Source organism: Salvelinus alpinus, chromosome 23 (assembly GCF_045679555.1).
Source record: "Salvelinus alpinus chromosome 23, SLU_Salpinus.1, whole genome shotgun sequence".
NCBI lineage: Eukaryota > Metazoa > Chordata > Actinopteri > Salmoniformes > Salmonidae > Salvelinus > Salvelinus alpinus.
This window is the reverse complement of record NC_092108.1, coordinates 7,487,366-7,515,238: the sequence shown is the minus strand read 5'-3', so window position 1 is coordinate 7,515,238 and position 27,873 is coordinate 7,487,366. Positions and strand designations below refer to the sequence as shown.

Below are 27,873 nucleotides of genomic sequence, written 5' to 3'. Positions count from 1 at the left end.
AACAGGTGTAGTCAGTGGTAAACAGGTGTAGTCAGTAGTAAACAGGTGTAGTCAGTAGTAAACAGGTGTAGTCAGTGGTAAACAGGTGTAGTCAGTAGTAAACAGGTCTAGTTAGTAGTAAACAGGTGTAGTCAGTAGTAAACAGGTGTAGTCAGTGGTAAACAGGTGTTCCAGTGGTAAACAGGTGTAGTCAGTGGTAAACAGCTGTAGTCAGTGGTAAACAGGTGTAGTCAGTGGTAAACAGGTGTAGTCAGTGGTAAACAGGTGTAGTCAGTAGTAAACAGGTGTAGTCAGTAGTAAACAGGTGTAGTCAGTGGTAAACAGGTGTAGTCAGTGGTAAACAGGTGTAGTCAGTGGTAAACAGGTGTAGTCAGTGGTAAACAGGTGTAGTCAGTAGTAAACAGGTGTAGTCAGTGGTAAACAGATGTAGTCAGTAGTGAACAGGTGTAGTCAGTGGTAAACAGGTGTAGTCAGTAGTAAACAGGTTTAGTCAGTGGGTAAACAGGTGTAGTCAGTAGTAAACAGGTGTAGTCAGTGGGTAAACAGGTGTAGTCAGTAGTAAACAGGTGTAGTCAGTGGTAAACAGGTCTAGTCAGTAGTGAACAGGTGTAGTCGGTGGTAAACAGGTGTAGTCAGTAGTGAACAGGTGTAGTCGGTGGTAAACAGGTGTAGTCAGTGGTAAACAGGTGTAGTCAGTAGTAAACAGGTGTAGTCAGTGGTGGTAGCCTGTAACTGTTCTGTCAAAGCACTGAGGACCATTAAACATTAACAGGATCATATGACAGACAGTGTGTGACAGGCTGTGGAATCACACCCCTCGTGTAACAGTACCTTCTCCCTCTACTTTTAGTGGAACTATGGGCCTACTGTCAGCTTTAATATATTTCTGGTCAAGAAACTCTCTTCAAATACACTTTAATTTGAGTAATTTAGCCCGGGGAGGAGCCAATAACTTTTCGTGTGCGTTTCTTTGTCATAATGTAACTCACAGATGTTCATATTCATGTGTTTACGCCAGTGAAAACATTCAAATAAAGAACTCCGTCTTTGATGCCACCTGACTTTACTGCCAGTCCAATCAGATGCGGAGGTTGCCTAAGGTATCGCCATGGAGACGATGAACACCCTGAGGAAGAGCCAATCACTGAGGAGCCTGTCTGGATCTGGGGTTCAGGAGAGGTCATGGGAAACATCAAAGTCCTCTCTCTGGGATAACAAGAAGTCTGTCTCTCAGCTCGTACAACAGTAAGTTTAAAGTTTTACTCGTGAACAACAACCTAGTCACACTGACAGATCTAATAAATTCATATATACAACATAATATGTTGTAACACAGGTGAATATGTAATAACATATTCCTTGAACCAAGGTTGATGGAACAGAGATGGCTTGGTGAACTATGTTTTGCCTGAGCCCTGAACACCAAACTTTAGCTCAGTGAGCTAACATGGTCTTGAGTCATGCAAGTTACCTGGATTCAATATTGTTGGTGTTTTGAGGCCAGACCACTTGACCTGAGTAGGAAAAACTCATGACCTTAAAAATATATTTTTATGCTTTATTTAACCCTGTTTCTTTGTCCCTAGGTACCAGAGCTGTGTGGAACTAAGCACTTCTGAAACCAATGAAGAAAAGATAAAGGTTTGTAATGTGAGATTTTCAATGAAACTTTCGAAAGAAGCTTTTAATTGTTGTTTAAAAAAAATATATATGTTTTTAATGGTGAGTGATGGTTACGCCGTTTTCCTTTTCAATAAATTAATTTTAGATAAAGTTTTCTTGGATTTGATTACTTACTGATCAATGGTTTAACCACGTCTCTCCCAGGCCTCCCTGTCATTCAGTTCCTCCAGAGAAGAGACGCCAGTAGGCCTCGTTTCTCCTTGGAGGAGGTTAGCGAGCCGGGGGGACCGGGGGGACCGCCTGGGTACTGACTCTGGTTCTTTCCTGCTGTCTCGGAGTTGCTCCATGGACCATCTTCCCCAGCGGGACCGAGCTCCGGAGGGGACCAGTGCCCTGCGAGCCCTGTTCGAGTCCAAAGCCACCCTGCTAGAGGACTTCTACAGCTCCCCCAGGCTGAATATAGCCTCTCCAGCAAGCAGGGTGGTGGCAGGGATTCAGTGTAGTGAGAAGGAGAAAGATCGCCCTCTGGGGGCTAGGAGGGGTTACAGCACTGAAGGGGCTCATGAGAGGAAGGACAACAGGCAGGTGTGTGATTAGTGTAAATTCAACCATTTATTTCATAAGCTACTGTCTCTTGAAAAAATGTCTCTGAATAAAGTAAATTCCCCCCTTTCCTTAGTCTCAATGTTAATGTTTTTTTCCCAACATGCTGTTCAGAGCGAGAGGAGGAAGACCATTAGCGGTGTCCCAGAGTCCTCCGTCAGGGGTTCCAGAATTACAACACCGGGTGAGTAGTAGGACCAAATTACAAATTACAATTACACACACACACACACACACACACACACACACACACACACACACACACACACACACACACACACACACACACACACACACACACACACACACACACACACACACACACACACACACACACACACACACACACACACACACACACACACACACTTTTCCATGGGGCAGAAAGAAAAATGTGTAGTTTTAATACCTAATCTAATGCTATTCTACACATTTTGCCATGAGGCTGAGAGAAAGATTTTCAGTTTTAAAGCTCATTTCCTATAATAATAAAATCATGGCTTATGACACTGTCTATTTTTGAGAGGACTGAGACTCCCGGTGATCGTGGGCCCCCTCACTTTCTGGGGGCTGCGGGGGGGGGGGGGGGGGGTACATCAGTGAGACACACACACATTACTACAGTCAGTGTGCAATATACTGGCAATGACAGAGGGGTGAGTAGTAAACACGCTAATACATTACTGCAGTCACTGGGGTTATTATAACAGTCAGCATGACATGCAATTGGCTACGTATGACGGAGGAGGAACCCCGCCAAAATTAGGTCATTTCCTTCCCTGGGGGAACTGTTCACTTCCTAGGTGCCTTGTGACTGAAGGACTATTAAAAACAGCTTGGAACCAAACCCTTGTCCCCCCTGATGATTCCCGCTATATATGCAACACTGACGTCAATATTGGTGTTTGTGTAAGTTAACAATCCAGAGGTCCCGTTTTACTGCACATATAATTGTATATCTCTTAAAGAGTGAATGATACTGACAGAATGTCCATTGGTCTGGGGGTGGAGGGCATCCAAAGTCACTGACCCACACACACACACAAACAACCACACACACACACACACACACACACACACACACACACACACACACACACACACACACACACACACACACACACACACACACACACACACACACACACACACACACACACACACACACACACACACACACACCCACCCACCCCCTCATACACCAGTCATCTAGTGAGTGAAGCAGTCTTAAGTTGCCACCGAGTCAGAATGCCAGGGCCACAGCATGGTGGCCATGTTATAAATATCTCTCTGGAATCCCGACGTGTCACAGCCTCAGATGCCTCCAGAAAACAGAATCCCCATTAGGTAAACAGCAGCCCCATGGTTCCTGGACCCACTCCAGGGTTCAAACACTATTCGTAATCGTTCAAAGACTTTGAGAGATTTTCTTTAACCTGCCTGGAGTGCCAGATAGGCGGGGTTTGCAGTTCTGGGACTATTCTATTGGTTGATTAACCCAGGCTAACTCAATCAAGAACACATAAGGTATTTGAAAAGATTTCAAATAGTGTTTGAACCAAGGTGTGCCTGGGCCCTGGAAGCTCTACGAAGCTATATACAGAGTAAGATGTGGATGTGTAGACACATAACTATGTAGCTCCGCACACATGCTCAAAACAGGGGGTGTCGCAGTGCTTGCTGGTATGACCGTGTCACAGCCGGTAGGGTCACGAACCTCCGTAGAGGTGACATATTTCCAGGATATCGTCTATGACTCTGTGACCTGGTGACGTGTCTGGGATCCTCCTGTGACAGAGAATCTGACAGGAATGTGATTGACAGAAAGATCCTCAGAGATCCTCAAATCTAGGAATGAGTCAACCCTCTCTGTTAGTCACTGAGAGACTGGACTAGGGCACCCCCTCCTCCCATTGCCATAGCTAACACTCCCCCCCTCCCATCCCATCCCATTCCCATAGCTACCCCCATAATCAGCCCCTATACTGGAGACAAAAGAAAACAAAGTAGATGTGGGGTCCTAAGTGATCTTGGGCAACATAACATCACCCCTACAAAATGTCAGGATCATGTTAGGACACCAATACTTAGACAATACTATCTCTGATAAAGATATCTCCATTCCTCAAGCATATGAATCACCTCAGATTCTCTACTCTTCGTAATCTCCTCTTTTAGTTTTTATGAGCAAATACAACAATAAAGCACCTGAGAGTTAATCGTATTTCAGTCTACATTATCAGCACCTGAGAGCTAATCGTATTTCAGTCTACATTATCAGCACCTGAGAGGTAATTGTATTTCAGTCTACATTATCAGACCCTGAGAGCTAATCATATTTCAGTCTACATTATCAGACCCTGGGAGTTAATCGTATTTCAGTCTACATTATCAGCACCTGAGAGCGAATCGTATTTCAGTCTACATTATCAGCACCTGAGAGCGAATCGTATTTCAGTCTACATTATCAGACCCTGAGAGTTAATCGTATTTCAGTCTACATTATCAGCACCTGAGAGCGAATCGTATTTCAGTCTACGTTATCAGCACCTGAGAGCGAATCATATTTCAGTCTACATTATCAGTGTGCCACTTGACCAAAATAGCAGTTGCACAGTAGTAGCACAGCAGTTGACTGTTTTATTTTTATATTGTCTTGTCCAGCGCCCACTGAGCACCTGATAGCATCACTAGGACTGCAGATTCTTCTTCATGCAGTGTCTGTTTATGGGGGTAGCTTTGGGAATGGGATGAGAGGGGGGGGGGGGGGGGTGTTAGCTATGAGAATGGGAGGAGGGAGTGAGGAGGGGGTGACAGTATCTTTATGACAATGAGAGGAGGGGGGGGTAAGGAAGGGTGAGGTGACGGTATCTCTATGGCGATGGGAGGAAGGGTGAGGGTTAGCTATGGCAATGGGAGGAGGGGGAGAGAAGGGGTGAGGACGAGGGGTGACAGTGTGAGGAGGGGGTGCCCTAGTCCAGTCTCTCAGTGACTAACAGAGAGGATTGACTCAGTCCTAAATAATAATAGTGACTGTCCAAACCCACTGCCCCAACACACCACCACCCACCCTCCCAAAATAGACCCAACGTTCCCAGCGGGGGCAGCAGTCCTGATAAAAATCAGCTGTCACTAGCGCCACAGGACTAGAGACTAAAGAGAGGCACAGTGACACGACAGGCAGACAGAGAGCCACAGAGAAAGAGATAGAGAGAGAGGGGAACAGCCACAGTCAAAAAAGGCTAATACTACAGAGAAACACAAACTATCCTAGAGGCATCACAGGAACTGTATCAGCCGACAACCAGAGGTTTGATCTGTATTCAGAGAGACAACCACAGCAGGAGAATAACAACCACACTGGCTGTAAGTATTATGGATTCAGTTACAGAAGTGTTTATTTTAGATTTAACAAGTTTATTCTAAATGAATGGTGCTGTAGATTAAAAAACATTTTTGTTCCAGTCGACGAGGAGGCTTTGTAGTACCATGTCAATAAGACAAAAGCTGGTGTTTGAGCTTGATTAAAGATGACAGTGAGTAAAATGAGGATTGGGATTTGGGGATATGGAGATTTGGGGATATGGAGATTTGGGGATATGGAGATATGGGGATATGGAGATATGGGGATATGGGAATATTTTGATATGTGGATATGGGAATATTTTGATATGTGGATATGGGGATATGGGAATATTTGGATATGTGGATATGGAAATATGTGGATATGGGAATATGTGGATATGGGGATATGGGAATATGGGCTATAAGGATTTTCGGCTAAGGAAATAACTAATCTGTCATCAAAAATATGAATAATTTAGCCTAACATACATTCCCTGTCCATTTAATGTTGTCTGCATCAACGATAAGTCTGCAGAGTTTAGTGTAATTAATTATTCTACATTTCTTTCATTTAATAGCAAATATTAATATAATAAAGGAAAAAAAGTGACAACTTAATCTTACCTGATGGGTCGTAGTCACCTTTGATGGATCAAATCCTGCTCCTTGACCACCCTGTCTTTGTCACATACTGATATCTAATGTGTGTGTGTGTGTGTGTGTGTGTGTGTGTGTGTGTGTGTGTGTGTGTGTGTGTGTGTGTGTGTGTGTGTGTGTGTGTGTGTGTGTGTGTGTGTGTGTGTGTGTGTGTGTGTGTGTGTGCGTGCGCGCGCGCTTGGGAGTCATATTAAGAAGGCTATATGCAGCCAGCCACCCAAGGTCATGGAACCAAGTGTCTTAGAGTTTTTCCCATGGGTCATATTTGCAATTTCTTAAGTGAGTGGCTATCGTCTCTCAGACCCTAATCCTTAGATATGACAAGAATGGAGGATCAGAGGTCATGGTTAACAGACCTCCTCTCTGGAAACCTAAACGCGTCGTGATAGAGTTGATGTGGAATCAGCACAGGAAGAGCAATTGTAATAAAATCACAATGTATTTTATTGAATCCCCCCCCCCCCCCCGTTTTAATTAGGATGACAGTTGGTATCGATTCCATTTAAAAAATCAGCACATTTCTAAAGTCTGGTGGCATTTTGGGGGGGGGGGGGGGGGGGGATTTTCCTAGACAACCATTTTGTAAACCGGTAGTAGTTTTATGACCTGTCTGTGAATCTGTAGCTACAATCGAAAGCAGCTGAGCTGGTTGGGAACAAATACCTACTGCATTTAGACATTATTTGGACACCTGTCAGTCGGGCAAAATCCCCACATTTCTGATCTGCTAATAGCTTCTCTCTCCATTCCTGTGCAGACAGAGAAGGGAATAGCTAGACTGGAAGAGCCAGGCCCCTTGGAGGTGGTCTGACTGTGTGAAATAACTCAAAGATGTGCTGGCTTTGGCTAAATGTGCGCTAGCCAGACAGCTAGCTAGCGAACATGTTAAAGAATACTTCAGTTGAGATTCATAAGAATTGTCCATAGTTGGATTTTTAAGATTCCTCCTCTGTACAGCGGCAAAAGTCAGCTCTGCTCTTTCAAAAGGGAAATCATCAGGAAACACTCGTTGATTACGTTAATGGTTGTCACTAGTTACCATAGCCACAAAATCAAAATTGGTTATGTCGTAAAAATTCATGAAAACTCCAATTTAAGGTTAGGGTTAGCCATAAGGTTAAAAGTGTGGTTAAGGTTAGGTTAAAAATCAGATTTTAAGAAGAGAAATTGCAGAAATAGGTGGGGGTTTGTGACTTTGTGGCTGTGGTAACTAGTGACGACAGAAATACCGTTTCTGTTTTTCCCCGAATTACCTCTCATCTTCAACTTAACTTATTAATAACACTTGATCAATAAACATCAAAAGCACGTTAATTGTTACCATATTCCCAGGAAGTGTTCAATTTAAAGTTTGAGTTATCAATTAGCATGGGTCAAAGGACATAACCAATAGTGACCAACACTTTTATCAATAGCTGATCAATAAGCATCAATAGCATTATTATTGTATTCCCAGTAAGTGTTCAGCTTGACCCAGGCACTTCTCTGGGGTTATGACCTCAGTCACAACTCGCATGACATTATGTTGTCTCATTCCATCTGCTCACCCAGCTATGGGGATGCTCTAAGTCCCGACTCGTGAGTGGCGCCAGTTAGCTGACCCGTCCTTTTGTCCGGCAAGAGCTTACTGCGTGAAAACGGACAGAGGTATGTTCGAATCTGGACATTAGTTACAGATGACGGGTCTATCCAGCAGGGCCCAGGCTACTGCTGACCCATTAAAAGCAGGCCTGCAGGGGCTTAGCTTCTGTTGTTTGGACTGACAGGACAGTGTGAAAATACACAGAGGCTAATGGGCTCTGGCCTACACACACTGGGGCTCGTGGCGTTTAGTGGTTGGGACTGCTATTGTTTCAATGTTTATTTCGAATTGGGATGATGTTTTGTGTTAGATTCTAGTGTACATGTTTGCCTCACTATATGTTATCTGTACCTCTAGTGAATAGGGCATCTTGTGGCACACAACGCTGCCAACATAGACGCAGGCTAGTAGCTGTGAAACACCACTTAAACCCTTTGTGTTTAAATGGGGAAAACTTGGCTGGCGAGATAGAATTGCAAGCATTCTAACGTTCTAGTATTGTGCCACAGTCACACAGCGACAGCCAGAGGGGATTCCATTCAGGCATTCTTCTGACCTGTTGTGTTTTGGTCAGGTATGGATGGCTGTAGTGGAGGTGAGTCACACCAACAATGTGCTTAAAACAAATCAGGGGTTTCTCCAGCTGAGCTAGCAGTTGTTGTTTTTTTGGTTTGTTTCTTCCTCCAAGTCGTGATGGTCAGCCAATGGGATGGTGTTTGTTGAGTGTCTACGGCAACTGGTGGCAGGTTGTAGCTGTGTGTGAGGCAGGACATGTTGTTTGTCATCCAGAACGACCAGAACATCCATCAAACTCTAGTTTTTGCTAACGTGTAGGTCCTTTCTCTGGTGTTGGTTAGGTCTACCCATTCATTTAACAGAAATGACTAATATTTCATGTTATTAAAGCCATGTTTTCTAAGTGTATATTTTCCATTATTATAGCAACAATATTTATTTGTATGTGTAACAACTGATAATGCAACGACACTTGATAATGAAGTTAATACATTATTTCACGTTACATAATTTTTTGTTTGTTTTTGTTCTAAAGGTTGATTATTTTGCAGAGTCAGTCCTAATGGCATATACAGGCCCATGTCTAAGAGGGAATAGTTCCTACAGTGTAACAATAGCAAACAGATAGGATAGCCACACATACCAACACCTCCCAGCTATAGATATATATATATAGACTCCATTATCAGCCAACCTCAGCATAGCCAACAACAGAGACACAGTTTATTAATGTGGTGCGGTGCATACCATACCACGGTGCACAGAAATATCACTGTCCTTATGTGGGTCACTGCACTTTTACACTGACTGTTACCGTACTGTATGTAAATCAACAAAAAGTGTCTACTATATTAAATTAAATATTAAAAGGTCTAATACAGCCTTTTGTTTTTTATCTCAATATCTAATCCTTTCTGGGTAACAATTAAGTACCTTACTGTGATTGTTTAAAAAAAAAAATGGTCAAAAAAGAAACAAAAATAGCTTCTTAGCGAAGAGAAATTTCTCTAGCGAGAATTTTGCTAGGACTATCTGGGAGTGGCCTGAGTGAGGAGGGGAAAAATGAAAACGAGCTGTGATTGGCAGAGAGGTTTGGAACTCTCTTTCTTATTGGTCTAAAACTCCATCCTACCAAAACAGGCTGAAATTTCAGGCAGTCTTTTCAAACCACTCTTACACTAATAGGGAAATTATAATAATTTTCACATTATTATTCCAACCTCAAGTGTCGAAATATATATAAAACACAGGACAATCACGTTTTTGACTGCACTGCACCTTTAAACAACCATACATTTCATTCCTTTAAATCATGTGCTAATTTTACAATTGTGTGTCTTTTTAATAATTTAAAGTTATTCTTAAGTAATAAGGCCCGAGGTGGTGTGGTATATGGCCAATATACCATGGCTAAGGGCTGTTCTTAAGCACGACGCAACGTGGAGTATAAGGTCTGATATACCATGGCTGTCACCCGAATCAGCATTCAGGGATCAAACCACCCAGTTTATAATAGACTACAAACACCTATTGTATGTTACTGGAGCTGTAGCTACGGTATAGGCTAGGATACAAGCTGAGACCCAGATGACATTGATCAACATTATCAGAAGCTTTCATGAAATCAATTCCTAATCAATCAATCTATATGTGTCTGTGTTGTAGATGACAAGAGGCGTCTCCAGCTGAGTTATAGAGACACCCCGTCAAGACAAGGTCGAGACAGAGAGAGGACCTCCGGCTCAGTGAGAGACAGATCAGCTCTATACCTGTCAAGAGTAGCAGCTGCCGAATCCCCGGGAAGCTCCACACACACAGTGAGTGCCTGGCATTCCTCCCATTCCTCCACACACCACAAAGACGGACACAGAGACGGACACACATACATGCACAAAATTATACACACACACACACACACTGGGATCAAATGCCAGGCAGACCGGGGAATAGCCATCATTCTCAGGATTCAAAATGAGTTGCATTACTTTTCGAGCATACATTTGAACGAAACGATTATCTGAATTTTAAATTGCTTTGTTTTCATTCAACAGAAATCCAGCAGTTCCTCAGGAAAGAAGACTACAAGCAGCAAGGTATAATATGTTAATCTAACACAATGTGTGAGTGCTGTGAAATGAATATTAGAAAACATCCAACTCAGAGCTGATGGGCAATGGGTTTTGCATAACAACGGTGATGATGGTGGTCACATTAACAATCATTATTATTACCCGAACTCGGTCAAATACATACGGTAAATACTTTAATATACTTACATCTGTCCACATGTTAACATGGCAGTTATTCTACGTGGTAAATGTATAATATCGATATGAAAAGCAAACACAAGGCAATAACAGAAACGGACAGAAATACCTTGCGTCAAACACTACTCAGTGACTTTAAGACATAGGCATTAGCGCTGCTCTGCTAACTGGTGTGAAGTTTGGCTAACCTTAGCTTGAGTGAAGATGGTTTGCTGTGAAAGACATCGAACAAGCACAGAGAAAAAGGTAAAGTATGGCTTCAATTGCTACACGCATGGCTACCTAACATTTTCTCGTAACTAACTAATACTACTCTCTAACCGACTGAATACTGACAATAACACAAAGACCCTTTTCTCTTTTCATTCCAAGATGGCCGAGATAGCCCCAAAAAACACAGTTTCAGAAGCATCTCACGAGGAAGATGACCTGTCTCTGCCTCCACCTCCCCCTATCCCACCCAGACCTCAGAACCATGAAGAGTCCCCAGCAACAGGTGGCCCCAACCAAGCCTTCATCCCCGTGCCGCCACCAAAGGAAACCTTCTCGACATTCTACCAACAGCGACAGAAGAATGAGCTGAAAAGACTCTTCAAACACATTCACCCAGACCTGAGGGAAAACATCAATGATGTAGTCGATGATGAGCTGGTTGCGGCGATGCAATCTGGAGGTGCCCAGACTGCAGCGGATGCAGGGTACCAGGGCGAGGTCCAGTCCATGAGGTGGATCTTTGAGAACTGGACCCTGGACAACATTGGGGACCACCCCCACATGACCAAGAAGCTTCTGGAAGATGAGACTCTTCAAGGCGGTGATGTCAGAGGAACATCCTCCATGTTCGAGCACTGCATGGTGGACGGAACCCAACAGTTTGTCCAAAGGCAGAGTTCAGTCCGAGGGGATGTCCGGACATCGACGTGGCTGTTTGAGACCCAGCCCATGGATACACTCAACAAACTCAAGCCAGAGGAGGGCGAGCTGGTCGAGGCTGTTCTCAAGGAACCGATTCAGATCGGAGACGTGAGAGGAGCTCGGCTGCTCTTCGAATCCAAGCCACTGGACGCCTTAGGCCGTTGTAGCTCTGTAGAGGACCAGAGCTTCCTCAAGCTGAAGTCAGAGCTCCAGGAGCAGAAAGGAGATGTGAGGAAGACAGTGAAGCTCTTCCAGGCCGATCCTTGCTGCGCCCTCAGAGACGCAAGCGGCAACATCCACAAGATTAAGTCCATCTGCAGAGAGGAGATCTGTAGCAGCAACATTAGCACGGCACGCTGGCTCTTCGAAACTAAGCCTCTGGACATCATCAACAAGGGGACATCCGGGATGCAGATAATCCGGGGGATATCGCTGGAGGAAGGGCAGAAAGGAGGGGTGGACAGGAAGAGATGGATGTTTGAGACTCAGCCATTCAACACCATCCGGGAGGAGGGCATAGAAGACCGGTTTCAGGGGACAGTGGTCGAAGTTGTGCCTGACGCTGATGTTGGGAACAAACTAAAGATGTTTGAGACCCAGCCCTTGGCAGCACTGAAAGGAGACTCCACAGAAGTAACTCTGGAGAAGGAGGAGATACTTGGAGGAGATGTCAAATCCTCCCTCTGGCTCTTCGAAACACAACCCATGGAAACATTGAAGGAACACTATGAAGTTGGGCATTTGAAGAAAGTGATCCTCTCCACTGATGAACAAGGAGAAGTTAAAGGCAAAAAGCACATGTTCGAGAACTACAACATTAGAAAAGAGACCTTAGTCGGAGCAGAAATCCCAAGTAAAGATCATGAGATTGAGAAGGGTGACGTTAAATCATACAAGCATCTCTTCGAAACAATTCCCCTTTGCAATATCACCCAATCTCAGGAGGAAGTGCTGAACGGAAATACAGAAAACCACATCACGGCAGGAGATGTGAAAGGAAACAGAACGCTCTTCGAGACAACACCATTATATGCGATCAAAGACTGCTCTGGGAATTTCCACGAGGTCACAACTGTCAACAGAGAGGAGTCCATCAAAGGAAGTGTCCAAAATTACAAGTGGATGTTCGAGACCAAGCCCATTGACCAGTTTGAGGAGGGAAAGAAGAATGTTGAGGTTATCAAAGGAATCACCAGGCAGGAGGATAGGTCAGGAGATGTCAAGATGGCCAAGTGGCTCTTTGAGACACAGACCATTGATGGCATCCATTCCAAGTTCAACCAGTCAGAGCAGCAGCAGAATTCAACAGAGCAACAGAAGGAGACTAGGAAAGGTGATGTCAAGACCTGCAAGTGGCTGTTCGAGACTCAGCCTATGGACATTTTGTACGACAAATCAGAAAAGATCCCAGATAAAGAAGAAGAGATTGAGAATACCAATGTGAAGTCTGTCACTTGGCTTTTTGAATCACAGGCTCTGGATAGCATTAAAGACAGTGAGGAGCAAAGTTTTAAATTATGCAGTACCGTTCAGGATGGTGTCAAGGCTGAGGTTGGTGTGAAAACAGTGAAGCACCTTTTCGAGACAGAGACTTTAGATAGGATAAGGAAGGACACAGACACAGAGCAAGATGTTAGATATGTCAGCGAGTTGCATGTCCAGTCTGGTGATGTCTCTAGGGTAAAGGAGATCTTTGAGTCCAAGTCCTTAGATGAAATAGGTTCAGAGTCTATAAAAGTGTGTAATGAAGACGAAAGCATTCAGAAAGGATCCGTGCGTAAATGCACCTGGCTTTTTGAGAACCGTCCCATCAACACGATAAACGACAAAGAGGAAAATGTCCCAGACATGCATTGTGTCAACGACATGGAGGGTGGTGACGTCCACAACAAGAAGTTCATTTTCGAAACATTCTCTCTGGACAAGATCCATGATAAAGATCAGTTTCTGGAACACAGGTCGGAATCTGTGGAAAAGCCAGTGAGCAATGTCGATGTCAAGTCCAGCACCATGCTATTTGAATCCCAGCCACTGTACGCCATTAGAGACAAGGAAGGCCAGTTCCACGAGGTTACCACAGTCCAGAAGGAGGAAGTGATGAGTGGCGATGTGAGAGGAGCTCGGTGGATGTTCGAGACGAAGCCCCTCGATGCCATCAAGGCGGAAAAGGAGATCTACGTGATCCGAGCTGTCACCCAGGAAGATGTGAAAAAGGGTGATGTCAAGTCAGCCAGGTGGAAGTTCGAGACCCAGCCTCTGGACTCCCTAACAGCTAAGGAGGAAGACGAGGAACCCACAGTCAAGGTTGTGGAAGACTTCGGAAACCGAAATGTGAAGCTCAACAAACAGCTCTTCGAGTCTGACCAGTCAGCCAGTAAGAAGTATGTGAGGATGGTTAGTGTGACAGATGTTCAGCAAGGCGATGTCAGGACGTCCACCTGGCTCTTTGAGAACCAGCCCATCGACAGGCTGAAGGGAGAGCCAGAGGAGCAGGGCCCTGTCCAGACGGTCCACAGAGAAGACAACCACAAAGGAGAGGTGAAACGCTGCACGTGGCTGTTTGAATCCCAGACGCTGGACAAGATCAAGGATACTGAATCCAATATGAATGCAACACAGGTCGTTGAGGAGGAGATCCCAAAAGCAGATGTGAAGAGCACAACCTGGCTGTTTGAGACCACACCCTTAGACAAAATTGTCACAGTTGAAAGTGTGATTGACACGCTGTCTCGTCTACATCAGCTTGAATTCATCCACTCAAGTGGAATCTTAATAGAGGCAAAAGAGATCACAAACGTCAACATGGTTAAATACCAATTTATTAAAACTGAGGGAGCACAGATTCAGAAGGAGGAGATAGTTGAAGGGAACATCAGAAACATCATGCTACAGTTATTGTCCAGATCGACGCGGAAGCCCCAGATCACTCTTCTAAAAGAGGTAGAACAGGGTAAAGTTCAGACAACAGTATTAGAAGTCGCAGTCAATCAGCCAGCATCAACGAACCAAGACAAAGATCAAAGTATACAGAAACTCATCGAAAGCTTGCTTGTTCAAGATAAGCTGATGAAGAAGGGGATCGTCATGCAAGAATCTGAGGGAGGACATGTAGAGATGACTGTTTACTCCCTTCATTGTCAAACTAAAATGGATAGTCAAGACATTACAAGGGGAGATGTGAAGTCAACTATAGGCAACCTGTTAGCTACTGCTAACAATCAGAGGACAACCGCTTCATGTAGACTAGATGAAAATGAAAAGGGAAATGTCGACTTATACAGGAGTTGCATAGAGAAAGGAGATCTCCAAAAACTGAAGAGTCTTCAAATACAGCAATCAGAATTGGATGAACTTGACCTCATGACAAAGGAACAGATTGAGATTGTGCAAGGCGATGTGAAGGAGGCGAAGAAAAATCTTCAGAAACAGAAGGATCAAGTGGAACGTACCATTTCAGACGTCTTACCAGGGGATGTGAAGAATGCCAAAAGAGTCTTTTCTACAGAGGGTTCCATTGACCTTAGTGTTGAAAACTGCATTTCTAAAGAAGAGATCGTCCGTGGGGATATCTCCTCAGCTAAGCAGCAACTTGCTTTAAAACAGACTCTCTCTATGGAAAAGGAGGAAATCGTGGCCGGTGACATCAAAGCTACTCTGCAGTCTTTAGAAAGAGCAAAGCAACAGAGTATGCACTTGGAACGCGATATCATAACCCCGGGAACTATCTATGACATGGATCTAGCAACACAGGGGCCGGAATCAGAGGGAAACCAGACACAGAAAGAGGAAATTGTATCGGGAGATGTGAAGGCAGCGAAGCAGTCCCTTGAGCTGGCAAAGAACCAGAGTCTATGTGTGGAGCGTGACATCATCGTGCCAGGAAAAATATACAATGTCAACATCTCATCTCAAGAACAGAGCTCCACGACAGTGAGGCAGTCTGCGTCTTCGTCAACCTCCAGAAGCCAGCGGATCACGACGACTTTCCGAAAGGTCAGTGACGCAGAGAGAGATCAGGAGACAATTGAGGCTTGCCAACAGGGCTACGTGTCAAGGAGTTCAGATGTAATACATGTTAGCGCTGCGGATTCACCGCCAGCAGTCTCCGGCAGCATACAAGCACAAACCCACCCTTATGTAAACTCAGAGTTTGATGATATTGAGAGGACAGGGACAGAAGAGGCAGAAGCAGAAGTGGTGAGAGGAGATATAAAAGCTGCTATTAGGTCTCTGCACAGTGCTGCAACAGAGCAGAGACCGCTAGTAGACAAACAGGAAATTGTAAGAGGTAATATGCAGATGGCGCTGCAATATCTTGAAAAGTCTAGTATAAATGTGTCCAAAGGAGACTATAAAGCTGCCATGCTATACAGGAACTCAGGTAAAGCTTATGCAGGGAGCAGTAAGAAAAGGGATGCAGAGACTGTGAAAAAGCAGTGTGTTGTAGTATCTATGCCTCCATCTGACACTGAATTGTCTCCTTCGGTTTCAGTAACTCTTGGCGAACCGCCAGCCAGCGCAGCACAGACTTCAGCAACTGTCACTTTCACAAATCTTGATGAAAACCCCAAAACACCCTCCACTGAAGCCCTAAGGCCACCTCCACTTCCACCCAAAGCAAATGAAAAAACACAATACCAGAAGCCGGCTTTACCACCAAAACCCCAACGCTCAAAACAAACACCCAGCGACGCAACAGAGAATACCGCCCCTCCTCCAAAAACACCTAGCCCGATTAAAGGTAACCAGCAAAACCCAGTCATTCCAAAAACGAAACCAGGGAACCCATCTCCCCCTCCTCTGCCTCAGAAACCTTCATCAAATAGACAACAAACCACAAAGGACTCACAACCCGAATGTATTAATAAAGCAAAGCAATACTCACCTCAGGCCAGTGCTACCAATAACATCCCAGCCGAGTACAAAAAGTCAGTTCAGCTTGAGCAAAAGAGGGAACAGAAAAACATTGGAACAACATTGGCAGTTGATCATCGTTTGGCCGTGTCAAATGGCACTGAAAACGAGATGGACAGAAACGTAATACAGAAAATCAATGCAGCAAAAGAGATTCGAATGTGCATGCAGAGCTACACAGAAGATTGTAATGCACAACAGGAAATAAACACAGACTTTCAGGTCGCAATCCAAAACTTCAGGGGGAAGGAGAAGAATGTTGTGGACACAGCCCCTGTGCTGCCAAATAAGATCAAAGTAATTCGGGAAAAGGTCAGCCAAGAAAACCAGGTCACCAAAACCACCAACATGCAACAGAAGATAAACCCCTCGACTGTGCAGCAGGGGAGGACAGATATTCACAATCAGGGCTGCAACACAGATCTCCAAGAACCCTACTCCCCAACTACGACAGATAGACTTTCAATGAGCCAACATGACAGTGACAAGCTGCCAGGAGGAGCATCCATAACAGTGACGAGCTGCCAAGAGGAGCATCACCAGAGACCTGAGGACAAAGTAGTTCTGAGGAAGAAGAAAGAAAAGAAAGAGACCGAGGACCAGCGACGTCAGAGGCTGTCTGTTCACAAAGATGACATTATGAGAGGGAACGTGAAGGCAGCGATGGAGATATTCGAGAATCTGAGGAAACGAGAGGAACTCAAGACGATCCTGTCTCAAGTTCAAGAGATAGAGGGAGAGACCAGGGAAGTGGATGTCAGTTCATTAAAGAGCTTATTCGAGAATGTACCTGCTTGGATAGTCACGCCTTGTAAACATACAAAGCAAAGTCACACGAAAGGGGAAATGAAAGTTGAAATAGAGTCAGTGAGCAATGATATGGAAAGTGGATCTTCGGTAGAGACTGTATTCGGAGACCTAGAAAAGGCAAGCAAAGATATAATGCATTTGAAAGAGCAGACGTTAGCAAAACTTATTGACATAGAGGAGGCAATCAGAAAGGCTTTGTATTCTGTATCCAATTTAAAATCTGAGGCTGATATCGCAGGTTTATCAGGACTCTTTAACGAATCTTTGCAGACCGAGCAAAGCCATCAACCCACCAACAACATAAGAAAAATCAGTATCGCATCCACCAAGGCCACTAAGGCCAAAACAGAACCAGCTAGGGAGGCATCTGAGGGGAAAACGAAAGGTGTATCGGGATCGTCAAAAAGATCAGAGTCAGCCTCACTCTCTCCGGTACTTGACAAGCCCCAAATCAAACAATGGTCTACCTCCCCATCCTCTCCATCATTCATCTCCATTCACTCTGCTGCCAGGAAGCCTGCAGAACAGCCAAAGTCACCGCAGTCACAGTTCTCATCATTCAAGCCTAAACCAGAGCGGTGTCCTTCCCCAAGCTCCCATGAAGCCAATGGTGACCTGGGTCAACGATCTGCCTCTGATTCCCCAAACCACTTCTACAGTCCTGCTAGTCCAAGACGAAAGGTCAGCATACTGGAGGTGCAAACTGTCCCTGAGACTGTTCCTGCCGGAATCATTGGCACAAAGACTGTCAGTGAGAAATACGAGGAGATGGACTGCTTCGGCAACACATTTGTCTCGTCAAAGACTTCGACGTTTGTCACGAAGCACTCTGAGAAGTTTGGAGTAGTCACCAGTCCAACCAGGTATGAAGTCGTGACATCCCCTATCATGCAAAGGTCCGGTCATCCCTTTTCAGAGAATGCTCAGTCCAACGCCAAAGAGGGCGGGACGGTTTTTGTAACATTTGGTCTACCAAAACGTGGAAAACTTTGAAATGACACATTTAATGTAGCATGGTTTGTAACCCACATGTATCTAGTATGACCCATTTAGTTAATTATGTCATATAAATATTTCTTCTTAGCTGCAGATGATGTTATCGTAATCATTAAAAGATTTGTAATAGACAGTATTGGTGTTAAATTGTGTCTCATGGACTTTTTTTGAACTGTAACCATACTCAAATGTTTAATCCTTTTATCAAATAATTGCAATATGTTTGATATATTTTCTGTTGTGTAAATTATCAATAAATATTGTATTAAATAATTATATTTACATTTGACATTTACATTTTAGTCATTTAGGAGACGCTCTCATGTCCAGAGCGACTTTTTTTTGCTCTAACTGTGGATATTTCTCATACTTTCTTCTGTCCAGATATTTTTGATGGAACATTGTTTGGCACCATTTTGGGAACGATCGCCAACACCATCACAACATTGCCAAAGTCAATTAAAAACAACATAACTCATGATTACATGCTCATAGTCCACTTTCAGTACAGCAAATTATGAACACGTACAGTATCTATGCATTTAGTGAAAAAAACGGTGTAAATATATGGTTTAACAGTACAATCATCATCACATTGTTGCTATGGTCATAGTTTCAGTCCCCTGAGAAGGAGATATGCTCTGCCTGCCTGTCCCCTGTCTACCCCATGGAGAAAATGGTGGCCAATAGACTGCTGCTTCACAACAACTGCTTCTGCTGCAAACATTGTAAAAAGAAGCTCAGGTGAGATATTTCCTGTAATACCGGTATATCCAATGCAAATCAATCAATGCAAATCAATCAATCAATCAACAAATATAAAATTGACCATTACATGAGATATGCAACCACCCATGATCTTTAATGTGTGATTTCTCAAAATCTATCTCTAATTGAAGTCATTCTAAAGCATTTTAATGAGAAACTAAATCAAGCAAAACAAAATAAAATAAATGTATTTCTAATAGGCCTACAACATGACTATATATATATATGTTTGTTTTTTGACTTCATTGCAGCATTCGAAACTATTCATCTCTTTATGGAGAGTTCTACTGCATTTCCCACTACGACCAGCTTTTTAAAAGGAAGGGAAATTATGATGAGGGGTTTGGGCACAAACAACACAAAGATCGCTGGCTTCCAAAGCCCCAAAAACCTGAACCAGATAACAAGAATGACAAGAAGATCCCCAATGGCTCTACAAGGTCTAAAGGCCTTAAAGCTAACATGACAGTTGGTGATTTTGTTGATGGTTTAGCAGAGCCCTCTGCAGGTGTCAATCAGGGAAAGTCAGTCAGGGAACCTATTAGTAACAGTAGTCCTGATAGCAGGAACAAGCTGAAGCATAGTTGGCCACCAGAGAAGAAATGGACAGGGGTTAGTCGTCCAAGTGCACAGCAGGTTAACACTCTGAGACCAAACGTGCCAGTTACTGACACACCAACTCAGGAAAGGCCATTGATTAATCATAGATCAGAAAACCTAGCAGGGAAAAATACACCAAAGAGCAACCAGGTTGAAGTAAGGAAAGAGGTGCTTTCAGAACAGGACAAGATACACCCTACTGCTACAGCTTCAGGAAGGAGGGAAATATCAAAAACAGATGTGATTGACTCACCTGAGGCACCTCGTACAGAGGCCAGACCATGGAGTGTTTCATCCAAAAGAGCCCTCTTTCAACAGGAAACAGTGACGGCAGTGAAAACCGTTGTCTCTTCATCTCGTACAGTGCCAGGAAGCTCGGTCACCACCACAAAACAGAAAACAGAGCAGGTTAAGTCAACGCCATCAGCAGTAAATAAATACAATTTGATTTCTGATGGGAAGACTGATTCTGCGGGCAAAACTAAAAAGTCTGTTCGGTTTTCACCAAGCCTTGATGATGATTTTGACAAAGAGGACAGTCCATCTGCCTCTGAGTTGAATTCAGATAGAGAAAATGAGAATCAAAATGGTCACCCAGGTTATGCTTCTGTTGAGGAGATAGATAACAATATCACAACGAAGCAAGATCATTTGTCAGTTGAGGCAGAGGAAAGAGAAGTACAAAGTGAGGTGATTTATAATCCATATCAATATAATTCCCATGAAGAAATTACAGATCCCTATGAATACAATTCCCATGAGAAAATGGAAGGACTCAATGGTGAACATGTTGACAGTTCTCAAGCATCTGTTGCAGAACATGCAGGTATTGGTGTCAGCCAGGAGAACACACAGTTCGAGGTTCCAGTGGCTGTCAACAGCGAGAGTCTAAATGGACCTTTACTGACCTCTGATATTGTTGATGATCCACATGTTGTCCAAGTAAATGATCATTCAACTCCTGAGGCGAAAACAGTGAATCTCCCAGAACCTGCAGGGAAGATGGACATTGGAGCAGAACAATTGGAACAATCTGATTCCGTGGATCAAAAGGTCAGGGAAAGCGAGTCGAACCTTGAGGAGAAGAATTGTACAAATAATGAAAATCAACTTGATGGCAGTGATGAAGTACAACATCAGGAAACGACGGTTGACCAGTCGAAGGGTGTAGGGAGATCCAACTCTTTGAAGAGCTCTGTTAACAAACAGAATGAGAAGACACCTATGAAAAAGAGAGGATCCTGGTCTAATCGAAGAAGTCCTTTGTCCAAACTTTTCACGTCAGGTGGAAATGAAAAAAACAACAAGGCTGAAACTACGGATAAGAAGAAACCTGACGCCAAACCCAGGAGCATCTTGGGAAAACTGTTCCAATCATCACCGGATAAAGGACAGGACTTGAAGAAAACCCAAGAGACCAAGGCAGACACAGAAGATGAAAGGAAAGAAACAGTCAATGTTCAGACAGAAGAGAAACATGTTGAAGGTATGAAGGATGAGGTATTTGATACAGAAAAAGGAACAGGTGGTGACCTAGCTAAACCCTCCATTTTGGAACAACCAGAGGGTGTAAGTAATGTCAGTGAAAACTCCCTTTCTGCAGACCTCAATCCATTTAACAGTGTTCTAATTGAAAGTAATACCACGGACACCCTCCCATCACTTGAGTCTATGGTTCCTTTGACTGTCCCTGATTTCACAGGTGACATTCTACCTCCTGTAGAGCCTAATCTGCTTGCCTCTGGATACATCAGCTCTGTTGTGGATGCTGAGGATCTGAATCCATTCAGTGACCCCGAGCCAACGTCACAGAGAAGTGAAGTTGAAAGCCTGTCAATTTTCGACACTGTTATGCCTGTCTCCAGGGATCTCAATTCTAGTTCCACTGTCGTGAACGATACAGTTGCTGATAAAATATTAGAGGCCTCAACCGATCAGAATTTAACTTCTAAGAGTGGTGACGACGTATCCTGTCCAGTTCCTGGACCACTTTGGGACACAGTCGACGACCCTTTTGGAAATGGTGTAAATTCTAGACCAGCTGTCCCACTGTCCACTCAGACAAGCCCAGACACATCTCTCTACCTCATGAATCAAATGTTCGGTGTGCTCGGGGTAGAAGAAAATAATCTCAGCGAAGGTGGGCTTTTTAATCTGGGTGAAGAAGTTTCTCAAGAATCTCCCAATCTTTTTGATCCACCACAACCTCAAGAGGAGATATTAATCAATGGCTCAGGAGACACATCATCATCAACAGTATCTCGGAGCCATGATTTTCTCTCTGCCAATGATCCTGCTGCCGATTCCTTCAGCATATTAGGGTCTCAAATGAAATCTACAGAGAATCAAGATATATTCGGGATTGGTAACGAGTTTATAGTCCCTGACCATGCAAGGCAGGGTGAAACCAATACCACTGAACAAGATCACACTGAGATGCAGAGACAAAACCTATTTGATTTGAGCAGACCCACACCAATCCAGGCCGTGTCGAACGACGTTGATTTTGACATATTCGGCACAGAGTGTAGTATTAGTATCCCTGCTCAATCACCTGCTTCCAATGCGTTCGGCCAAGATGGAACAGACCCCTTTGCGGATCCTTACACATTTTCTGATGACATCTTTGGGATGAGTAATAGTTCAGTCAGTGGAGACACTGCGACAGAGAAGCCCTGTCAAACCAATACCAACTCTAGCACCTTTGTTGATTTCCTAGGATTAGAGACTCCAGAAATCACCATCACCCCTGTTGCTCCCGCACAAAACCAGAGTCTATTTACTGATGATAACTTCTCTTCAGAGCCTGTAATGCAGCCATCTTCTGCACCAAGCAATCCCGATATGTTCACGGATGGATTTCTGGATCCTATCGGTGGAAACACGGCACCGACGACAGTGACAGCAACGTCTGCTTCTGACAATTGGATGGATGACTTTTTAGGATAATTAAACACAACAAACAACGTTTTAAGTCAGAAGTAGGCATTGGTCTGAAGCAGAAACAGAAAGGAAATTCACACGAGCATCACCAGGCCTACTTCACCCATGCTCCTACTGAGGTTTTACTACTACAGTAGCAATGTTGGTCTATTGTACTTCCAACAATGTGTATGCTGGTTGTTAATAATGATGCAAAGCTTCTCAAATAGCCTAATTCATACTCAGAGGTGCTTCCACAATGTGATTTGTACCGCATGCAACCTGCACTAGTTAGGCACTAGGTAGTATGCCTTGATCTGAGAGTAATGCTATATGCAGTGAAGTCCTAACTTATTGGCACCCTTGATAAAGAGGAGCAATATCGACAGTGTAAAATAAATAATTAAAATACCTAAATACCGCTATATATCGTATGCTCAAAAAAAATCTATTTTATACTACTACGATTGCTCAGTAAAAGAAGGTATTGGTCCACATTATTGGCACCTTTAAAGATTCTTAGAAACAATGTGGTTAAAAGTTTAGTATTTGGTCTCATATTCTTAGCATGCAATGACTACATCAAGCTTGTGACTCTACAAACTTGTTGGATGCATTTGAGAATGCAATGTGAGAAAGTTACAGAGGGTCAAAGTTCATACCGCCAAGATGCGGTATGAATATCGCCCCCTCACCATTACCAATAACAGGGGAGGTTAGTATGTCTTCGGGGGTATGATCTTTGATCCGCTGTAACTTTCTCACTCATCATTATTCACGATTCATTCAGGATAATCCGTAATCATGGTAGCGTCCATATTAATGTAGAAGTGTTTAGAAACATATTCTATTCTTATTTACAATAAAAGTGACTTCAAAATGACAATACAATACATTAATTTACCATACATTTATACTGGGCACATAATAATCTGAAAAAACAACCAAAACGAACTACAAATGCATCCAACAATGTATAACATGAAGGAGAAAACACCTTAATTAAATATAAAATCATTTTCTTGCGTAGTTATGATTTAGTAGCTTGAAAAAAAACATTGATCTAGTGATGCATAAGTATATACTGTCATAATACTGTGTCTTAACCCAAACTGCATTTTTAGAATGTGATCGAAAACTATTCCGTTTCTTGTGTTGTCAATGAATTATGATAAATGTGTAATAAAATACTGTATCTAACAGATTTCACATAAAATGCATCATGTTGCACTTTATAATGCAAATTATATCCTAAACACTGATATACAACTTTTTATTAAAGACATGATGTAATGAACAGAATGCCACAGTTTTGCTGTCCAATCCTCTTTAATTATTTATTTATTATCTTTAATGATTTATTTATTTATTATCTTTAATGATTGTGCATACCGTACAGCCCATCTTCTTTTCAGATCATTTATAGTGAATTAATCTTCATTGCAGTCTGTTTTAAAAACTCTAATTGTCTTTATTGCCTTTATGTTGTATACATTACAACCTGTGTCATATTATTTACTGCAACGCAGTCTCGCAGTTTGTCCAAAAGTACAAAGTCAAACATATTTGAATGAATCTGAAGTGCATGAACCTTTAAATTGAAATTGTATATGTTGCATTTGTTCTTGAGATATTTCTAATAGAATGTTCCTCAATTATTGAGATTTTTTTGTGCCTTAAAACATATAAACAATCACAGATAGCATTTGGAAAGTATTCAGACCAGTTCACTTTTTCCACATTTTGTTACAATACAGCCTTATTCTAAAATGGATTACATTGTTTTCCATCTACATTCAATACCCCATAATGACAAAGCAGTTTTTTAGACATGTTTGCTAATTTATATTAAAAAAACGGAAATATCACATTTACATAAGTATTCAGTCCCTTTACTCAGTACTTTGTTGAAGCACCTTTGGCAGTGATTACAGCCTCGAATCTTCTTGGGTATGACGCTACAAGTTTGGCACACCTGTATTTGTGGAGTTTCTCCCATTCTTCTCTGCAGATCCTCTCAAACTCTGTCAGGTTGGATGGGGAGCGTCGCTACACTGCTATTTTCAGGTCTCTCCAGAAATGTTCGATCAGGTTCAAGTCCGGGTTCTGGCTGGGCCACTCAAGGACATTCAGAGACTTGTCACGAAGCCACTCCTGCATTGTCTTGGCTGTGTGCTTAGGGTTGTTGTCCTGTTGGAAGGTGAACCTTCACCCCAGTCTGAGGTCCTAAGTGCTCTGGAACAGGTTTTCATCAAGGATCTCTCTGTACTTTGCTCCATTCATCTTTCCCTCAATCCTGACTAGTGTCTCAGTTGCTACCGCTGAAAAACATCCCCACAGCATGATGCTGCCACCATCCTGCTTCACAGTAGGGATGGTGCCAGGTTTCCTCCAGATGTGACGCTTGGCTTATCATGAGTTATTCTACCTCAGGCGAGCAATACCTTGAGACTTCTTTAATATTATACATCGCGGACTAGCAGTTACTGACAAATAGACACACACCCCCGCCCCTTGTCTTAGCAGATGTAGCTTCTCTGTCCTGACGAAAAACGGAAAAGCCAGCCAGTGCTATATAATCCGTGTAGTAATTCAGCCAAGTCTCGGTGAAACATAAGATATTACAGTTTTTAATGTCCTGTTGGTAGGATATTCTTAAATTGTAGATTGTCCCGTTTATTTTCCAATGATTGCACATTGTCCAATAATACAGAGGGTAGTGCTGGTTTACTCACTCGCCGACTAATTCTCACAAGGCACCCACCCAGACCTCCGCCCCCGGTATTTCCGTCTTTTCTTCATGCGAATGACAGGGTTGAGGGCCTGGTCTCCGGGAAGCAGTACATCCTTTACGTTGGACTCATTAAAGAAAAAATCTTTGTCCAGTTCCAGGTGAGTAATCGCTGTTCTGATTTCCAGAAACTAGTTTTGGTCATAAGAGACGGTAGCAGCAACATTATATACAACATTAGTTACAAAAAAATTGAAAAAACAAACAAAATAGCAAAGTTGTTTAGGAGCCAGTAAACTGGCAGCCATCCCCTCCATTGTTCAATGGTGCAGGTGGACTCCAATCTGTCACGTCCGTTGGAAGAAGTGGACCAAGGCGCAGCGTGCGTAGAGTTCCCCATTATATTTAATAGTGAAACTTACAACCAAAACAACAAAGAATATAACAAACGTGCAGTAATGCAGTGCTCAAGGCAACTAAACAAAAACAAGATCCCACAAACAACAGGTGGGAAAAGGCTGCCTAAATATGATCCCCAATCAGAGACAACGATAGACAGCTGCCTCTGATTGGGAACCATACCAGGCCAACATAGAAAACGAAAAACTAGAATGCCCACCCTAATCACACCCTGACCTAACCAAATAGAGAAATAAAATGATCTAAGGTCAGGGCGTGACACTGTCAAGTTGTAGAAACATCTCAAGGATGATCAACGGAAACAGGATGCACCTGAGCTCAATTGCCAATCTCATAGCAAAGGGTCTGAATACTTATGTAAATTAGGTATATACGTTTGAAAAAAAAAAAAAAAATGTTTACGCTTATGGGGTATCATGTTCATTTTGCTGAGGAGTGGTTTCGGTCTGGCCACTCTACCGTAAGGTGTCGTGATCGTTGTAATGTGAATCGGACCAAAATGCAGCGTGGTATGGTTACATCCTCTTTATTCGGAAGTTAAACACACAGAAAACAATAAAGCACAAAACGTGAAGCAAATGTTGTGCTCGCAGGCAACTAGACTTAGACAAGATCCCACAAAGCACAATGGGGAAATGGCTGCCTAAATATGATTCCCAATCAGAGACAACGATAAACAGCTGCCTCTGATTGGGAACCATACCAGATCAACATAGATATATAATAACCTAGATAACCCACCCTATTCAAGGGGCCTGATTGGTGGAGTGCTGCAGAGATGTTTGTCCTTCTGGAAGGTTCTCCCATCTCTACAGAGGAACTCTGGAGCTCTGTTCTGTGTTCTCCTGTTCTTTGGTCTGGCCACTCTACCGTAAAGGCCTGATTGGCGGAGTGCTGAAGAGATGTTTGTCCTTCAGGAAGGTTCTCCCATTTCCACAGAGGAACTCTGGAGCTCTGTCAGAGTGACCATCAGGTTCTTGGTCACCTCCCTGACCATGGCCCTTCTCCCCCAATTGATAAGTTTGGCTGAGCGGCCAGCTCTAGGAAGAGTCTTGGTGGTTCCAAACGTCTTCCATTTAAGAATGATGGAGTCCACTGTGTTCTTGGGGACCTTCAATGTTGCAGAAATGTTTTGGGCCTCCACACAGTCCTGTCTCAGAGCTCTATGGACAATTCCTTCGACCTCATGGCTTGATCTTTGCTCTGACATGCACTGTCAACTGTGGGACCTTATGTAGACAGGTCTGTGCCTTTCAAAATCATGTCCAATCAATTGAATTTACCAATCAAGTTGTAGAAACATCAAGGATGATCAATGGAAACAGGATGCACCTGGGTGGAAATGTGAGTCTCATAGCAAAGGGTTTGAAAACGTATGTTAATAAGGTATTTCTGTTTGATTTATTTGTATTAATTTGCTAAAATTTCCAAAAATCTGTTTATAAACTCTATTGAATTAAATTGTGTTTTTTTGGTAAACAACAAAACAAACAATTTAAATATTTTTCCAGCAATCATATTCCAAAAGCCTTGATAAAATGGCATTTCTCATACATGTATGCAGTAACAAGGGAAATTACAAACAGAAAAAGTGAAATTCATTCCAACATTCTATTATCAACCTACCTGGATGAAGGCACAAGACGTTCTCATGTATGGGGAAAGCTGCATCTCCCAGGACAACATGAGGACTTGACGTTGTGGTACCTGGCAGGACAGCCGGCAGTGGTAAATCATCGATTTTCTGAAGCAGTTTGGATTCAAAAGAACTTTCTTGAAACACTCCACCATAGCTCTCTCGGCCATGTGCCCCTACCGCCACCTGAACCTGTAGCGTGCATCTTCTCCGTCTCCTTATCTCACCTCTTATACCACATGTGTTGCTAGGTACATCAAATCTAGTAGATACATGGCAATACGCACAACTTCAATTTACTCGCTATTTGTCTCTCAGTGTGCACAATTTTATTTTCTTCCATTTTCTTCCATGTGTCTTCCATGTTTGGGTGTGTCCTCATTTCCTTGTTTGGCCGTAGACGGCTATTACCAGCTGATCACCCTCTACTGTTATTTTTCAAGCGAACGTCTTTTTAGGGATCATGCAAGCACGCTCGTTCGGTTTAGTCGACTTTCGCCAGCCAGCCGAACTGAAGCACGTTGACACCTTAATAAAGGAAAACTCCATCCAGAAACTCACTTTCGGT

At 43.2% G+C, this 27,873-nt stretch overlaps 2 protein-coding genes across 3 annotated transcripts; both read left to right on the top strand.

Annotated features, from left to right (window-relative positions):
* Positions 1–1,072: 1,072 nt before the first annotated feature.
* Positions 1,073–16,125, top strand: xirp1 (xin actin binding repeat containing 1). 2 transcript variants are annotated; one of them, XM_071360792.1, is made up of 8 exons: positions 1,073–1,245; positions 1,587–1,641; positions 1,828–2,208; positions 2,341–2,410; positions 9,992–10,143; positions 10,378–10,419; positions 10,966–15,501; positions 16,001–16,125. In XM_071360792.1, exons 1-8 carry the CDS (start codon positions 1,109–1,111, stop codon positions 16,001–16,003), a joined length of 5,376 nt encoding a protein of 1,791 aa, XP_071216893.1. In that variant the 5' UTR covers positions 1,073–1,108; the 3' UTR covers positions 16,004–16,125. The 2 variants fall into 2 exon arrangements, with proteins under 2 accessions (XP_071216893.1, XP_071216895.1); XM_071360794.1 differs by lacking the exons at positions 1,073–1,245; positions 1,587–1,641; positions 1,828–2,208; positions 2,341–2,410 and adding an exon at positions 5,336–5,592.
* On the top strand, positions 16,069–18,508 carry LOC139550142 (xin actin-binding repeat-containing protein 1-like). The gene has a single exon (XM_071360795.1). The coding sequence runs from the start codon at positions 16,534–16,536 to the stop codon at positions 18,223–18,225; it is 1,692 nt and encodes a 563-aa protein (XP_071216896.1). The 5' UTR covers positions 16,069–16,533; the 3' UTR covers positions 18,226–18,508.
* The last annotated feature ends 9,365 nt before the right edge of the window (positions 18,509–27,873 follow it).